Here is a 5,475-nt window from a genome sequence, read left to right as displayed (position 1 = left end):
CTATAAATTTTCTTTAATCAAAGGGGCCTTCATATATAGCAAGTGAATACATGCAGGGTAACACAGAATCAATTTTGAAGGAAACTAAACTGTTTCTTATGATAATTAACTCTGCAATTAAAAGAAGATGAAGACTGAAGTATATTTATATATATAGAAAGAGAGTATATGTAATATATGTACATCTCACACCTCCAAAATCTTATTATATGTAACTACACACTGTCTAGAGTATATCACAGCTGGAGCAGGTGATGGTAAACTGGGTACAGAGATAGTGTAGACTCATACTCATATGTACAATAGCCAATCACAACACCCACACACTCACTTTTCCTTGGATTGTTTGCTCTGCAGCTGCAAGCAAAACACAACAAGGGAAAGCTAGCACTGCTCACATATATGATATGATATGCATGTATCCTCATACTGAATTTACTGATAATAGCACTAGTACTAACTACATGGCTGCAGCAGCTATATGCATCAAGACCAACCAAATCTCATCAAAATTAAATCCTAAAAATTGAAGAGAAATAGAGTAAGAAGAACAAATCGAATGAAGGTGTGCAGTGATCATGGTGAGAGGGAGGTAGCAATCGACGGCGGTGGCGCACACACCAGGAGGAGGAGGAGGAGGAGAGGAGGCGGCGGCTCAGGTGGTGGTGCAGGCATGGCGGGGAGGGAGGGAGGTGGTGATCACCACTTGCCGTCGACGGCGCGGGAGTACTTGCCCTTGATCCACTTGACGCTGCGGCGGACGGAGTCCTTCACCTTCCCCTCCACGTCGTACGCCTTGTAGGCCACCAGCCGCTTCCGCCGCTGCAGCTCGGCGTCGTCGACGAAGCTGCCGGAGGGGGAGGTGGAGGCGGGGGACACCTGCTTGTTCTTGGCCGGGATCGGGGGAGCAGCCTCGGCGGTGTCGTCCAATGCGGCGAACGACGGCGTGTACCCTCTCAGGTTCACGGACCGGCGCCCGGCCGCGGACGACGTCCACGTCGCCGCCGCGGCGCCGCCTCCGCCGCCACCGCCACCGTTGTTCTTGGCCGGATTCGCGTCCTCGAACGGTGAGTACGAGGCGGCGTAGGAGGCGCTGTAGCTCCGCAGGTTGAACCCCGGCGTGGGGCCGCCGGAGCGCGGGCCCCAGCCGGAGGAGACGGTCCTGGTGCTGCCGCTCCGCTGCACGGGGCCCGACGGGCGCGACCAGGCGCTGGCGCTCGTGGCGCGCTTCACCTTGGTGTTCGTCCCGGCCGCCGCCGCGCCCGCGCCGGGCGCCTTGTAGGAGGTGACGTACGACGCGCTGTAGCACCGCAGGTCCGTCGGCGCCGCCACCGCCGCAACCGCCGGCCTCTCGGCGCACGACACCGACCTCTCCATTGGCATCTCTGCGAGAGCTGAGCTGAGGCTGAGTGGTGGTGGCGAGAAGAAGACGAGCGAGCGAGGAAGAATGGAATGGAGGAGGCCATTTTATGGGCGAGCAGCTCGGGAGGCTGACCCGGATCCGATAAGGGAGCAAGTAGCGGGTACGGGTACGGGTAGCTTAGCCGTGCATCTGATGGCCCGTCCGATTCAGAGAACGACGTGTCATATCCACAATTTAAGCTGCCTCATCAAGCCATCGGTACACCCAACGTGTTCATCTCAAACACAAATGAAATGGGCCTTACTATTCATATATATTCTCTCTTCGTATTTTAATACGTAACGCGGTTTACTTTTTATTACATATTTTACTATTCATCTTATTAAAAAATATATAAATATATAACTATGTAAGTTATATTTAAAATAAATTTAGTTGTAAATGCAACCAGCTAGCCATGCTCTCCTTCTCTTCCTCATAAGACTATAGCCACCCAATCATTTTCTTGTAATGGCTCATGAGACCCAATCCACTAAGGTTTCCATATCTATAATCACACGGTCTCCTCGTGCTTTTGTTGCCTACCCTGCTCACTAGCCTCGCTCTCCTCATGGTTCCGGCGCCTCACCTCCCACCGCGAGTCTTCCACCATCCTATCCATCTCGCTAAATCCTTACCGCCCTTTACACCCTTCCACAGTCTCTAACCTCAATACATAATTTGATAAAGCCTATACGAGTTTAGGAGTCATCGAGAAAGTTAACATCACCGTTTCTATTGATCGTCGCCAATAAATCCTTACTACATCTCTCCCTAACATGGCCACGTACGCTTGGCTGGTCATGGATCACAATTACGTAAAATGGACACATTTATTTTTTTAGATAGAAAGGAATATACTACTAATAGATTTAATGTCATGTCAATCATATATATATATATATATATATATATATATATATATATATATATATATATATATATATATATATATATATATATATATACACACACACACATCCATTTACAACCACATAATTAACAAAAAATCTCCCATGGTGGAATGGGTCGAAAAAGAAAATCATGTCACATGGTAATATTACTGTCGCAAAATCCAATTTGGAGGTGTGCATGAATGGGATCGAAAGAAGGTGGCTATCAATTTTTTGTAGGGACGATATTATCGAAAGGAGGTTGCTGCTAGTGGTGGTGGTAGGGAGGTCGATCGATCGATCGTTAATGCTCTCTTTTTGTGTCTTTTTGGGTGCATGTATGTGTATATGTTCTTTTGGCCAGCTTCACGAATTAATTCAGGATGAGATTTTTGTTTTGTGTGCGTGTGTGCAGATCACAGGGGAGTCGAAAAGGGCCGGGAATGTATGCGTGGTTGTCGCCACTCTTTTTTTTTTATTGGACGTACGTGACTTTTGGATTTACGTTTAACTATTTCTCTTATTTATAAAAAATATATAATTATTAGTTATTTTATTAGAATTTTATTTACTGTCAAATGATACTTTAAGCGTGACTTATAATTTTGCATATTTGTTTAAAATTTGTAAATAAGATAAATAATTAAATGTAGATATAAAAGTTAACAGCAGTAAATAGGGAATGGGATTCGGTGACATTGTACCGTGACATTCTGTTACTGACATGTGAGTCTAGGCATATGTGGGTCCTACATGTCAGTGACAGAATATCATCGAGAATATATATAGTGTAAAGCTCAAGCGATTTTTTTTATAGAAATACCTCAGAAATGAACTAACATTGCTTTTGGCATTATCTTTTATAGAAAAAGGGGGAAGGTGTAAGTTGTTTGCATTGAACAGATGTCAGGCTCAGAACACCGTATGCAGACACAGGTCCTACTACCACGTGAAGAAAAGAATGTGCTGGGTTAGAGCAACCACATTGTAGCTCAAACTAGTTCATAGAAGTGGGCTCTACTACAGGTGGAAGTAGCTAAATTATTAAGCACAGTATATTCAGATGAAATAGTCTATAGGAGTGGGCCCCATAGTAAAATAAAAAGTCTTGTCTACAATAGATGTTTACTTTGATGGGTTAGATCTACAGTGAAAAAAATTTGTCTTATGGGCTACCCATAGTGCTACGGTAGCTTTTGCTATTTGTTTTCTATGGATGAGCTACTTTCATAATGTTTTAGTCACCTAGTACAGAATATTTAATTTGCTATAGACTACTTTTTATTAACATTGTGGTTGCTCTTAGGGCATCACCAATGTTTATTACCTATCTTGTGAATAAGGGTGAGTCATGCGTTATTGGGTATTAGGTGTTGTTATAGCCACAATGGTAAAAAAACAAAAGTGGGTAGTAAGCTGGACCCCACCATCACTAGCTTGAGAGAGAAAAAGGAGAGAAATTATTTATTTATTCCTTATGACTAGGTAGTAAGCATATTACCTGGTATTAGCTACTTACTACTCTCACAGTGTATACAACTTAGGCCGCGTTTTGGTACTGAAGGATAAGGTAACTTATTCTCGGTACAGAAAACATAGTAGTAGATTAGTACATGATTAACTAATTATTAATTATTAAAAAAAATATAAAATAGATTAATATGATTTTGTAAATAATTTTTCTATAGAAAATTTTTGCAAAAAATATACCGTTTAACAGTTCGGGAAACGTGCGCACGAAAAACGAAAGAGATAAGGTAACTAATAGAGCTACCGAACACAGTCTTAGTAGTAGGACTATTTTATTCCTTACTACCTACGTTATATCCACATCGTGGATGCCCTTATGGTCATGGTCGAGTCTCATGGCATGGAGCCAATTGAAATAACATGCCCAATTGACATAAAGCGTGAGGAAAAAAAACACAAAGTTCAGTGCATGCATACATCTGATTTCATTTTAGTTCATACATGAAAAGTTTTTGTAAACAATCTGATATCCACTTCATCCATCTAAAAATATAAGCATTTTTCTAGGGAGGGATCGTTTGGTATATTTAGAAAAAAGCCAAACGACATATCTATAAATAAAAAATAATTTATGACTAAAATATTTATAAATGTGTTCTAGACGATCTAAAAGTCGAGTCTGAAAATAAACTATGATAAAACCCTTAAATATACTATACATTTAATGTTCAAAATTCAAAATTTTGTTTATAAGCCTGAGCAGAAGTTAAAAAAGATTGGCTGTAGGTTTAGAAAATATTAAGGTTGGATCATCTTAGGTCTTTCTTGAATTCTGAAAGGTTTAGATTCCATTTTGAAGCTTCTGATTCGTTTATGTGATGATAGATAGTTATAGGAATCAGCATACAAGTGCTTATACAATGGTTTAGGTTAGCCCTAACGGTATTTCCCTGACGTGGAATAATGTTCCTGACGGGATTTTCTTTCGTTCTGACAGGTTTTGGCCATGTAGTGTACTGTAGTAAAAACTTTGAATTTAGAAGTACTTATATTTCAAAAAGGAACAGTGTATAACTTTTTTCTGTTATATGTACCAAATCAAAGAATATGAAAAAGTTACGTAATTGTGCCTATGGATATATAGCTATATCAAATAGATTTGTGTATTTATGATTTGATTTTGTAGAATACATATATATGTGTGATGTGTCAGATGCTCAGTGCACGCACATTCTCTATCATTCTGTGCCTCCTCTTTGACACTGACAGTATATATATTTCGTGTTCATCTCGGTACGGAAACATGCATGCAGTATATATATATATATATATATATATATATATATATGGAAGGTAAGGGCTTGTTTAGTTTGTAAATTTTTTTTAAAAGCATCACTTTAAACTTTTGGACATATATTTGAAGTATTAAACATAGTCTAATTATAAAATAAATTTTAGATTCCGCTTGAAAACCACGAGACTAATTTTTTGAGTCTAATTAATCCGTCATTAGCACATATTGGTTACGGTAGCACTTATGGCTAATCATGTCCTAATTAGGCTCAAAAGATTCGTCTCGCGATTTCTCTCATAACTGTGTAATTAGTTTTAGTGTCCATGTATATTTAATACTTTATTTAGATACTTTATTTAGTGTCCATGTATGTTTTGGGAACTAAACAGAGCCTTAAGTACCAGTATATAACGTAC

At 40.2% G+C, this 5,475-nt stretch overlaps 1 protein-coding gene across 1 annotated transcript; it reads right to left on the bottom strand.

The window, feature by feature from the left end:
* Nucleotides 1–208: 208 nt before the first annotated feature.
* Nucleotides 209–1,426, bottom strand: LOC102709626 (homeobox even-skipped homolog protein 2-like). Its single transcript, XM_040520917.1, has one exon. The coding sequence runs from the start codon at nucleotides 1,381–1,383 to the stop codon at nucleotides 700–702; it is 684 nt and encodes a 227-aa protein (XP_040376851.1). The 5' UTR covers nucleotides 1,384–1,426; the 3' UTR covers nucleotides 209–699.
* Between the last annotated feature and the right edge of the window lie 4,049 nt (nucleotides 1,427–5,475).

This window comes from Oryza brachyantha, chromosome 2, assembly GCF_000231095.2.
Source record: "Oryza brachyantha chromosome 2, ObraRS2, whole genome shotgun sequence".
In the NCBI taxonomy this organism is placed as follows: domain Eukaryota; kingdom Viridiplantae; phylum Streptophyta; class Magnoliopsida; order Poales; family Poaceae; genus Oryza; species Oryza brachyantha.
The sequence above is the reverse complement of the archived record's forward strand: the minus strand, read 5'-3'. Positions and strand labels throughout refer to the sequence as shown.

Bases quoted from the DNA above. Each gene is read 5' to 3' on its own strand.
- LOC102709626 (XM_040520917.1), bottom strand. From the start codon at position 1,383: ATGCCAATGGAGAGGTCGGTGTCGTGCGCCGAGAGGCCGGCGGTTGCG.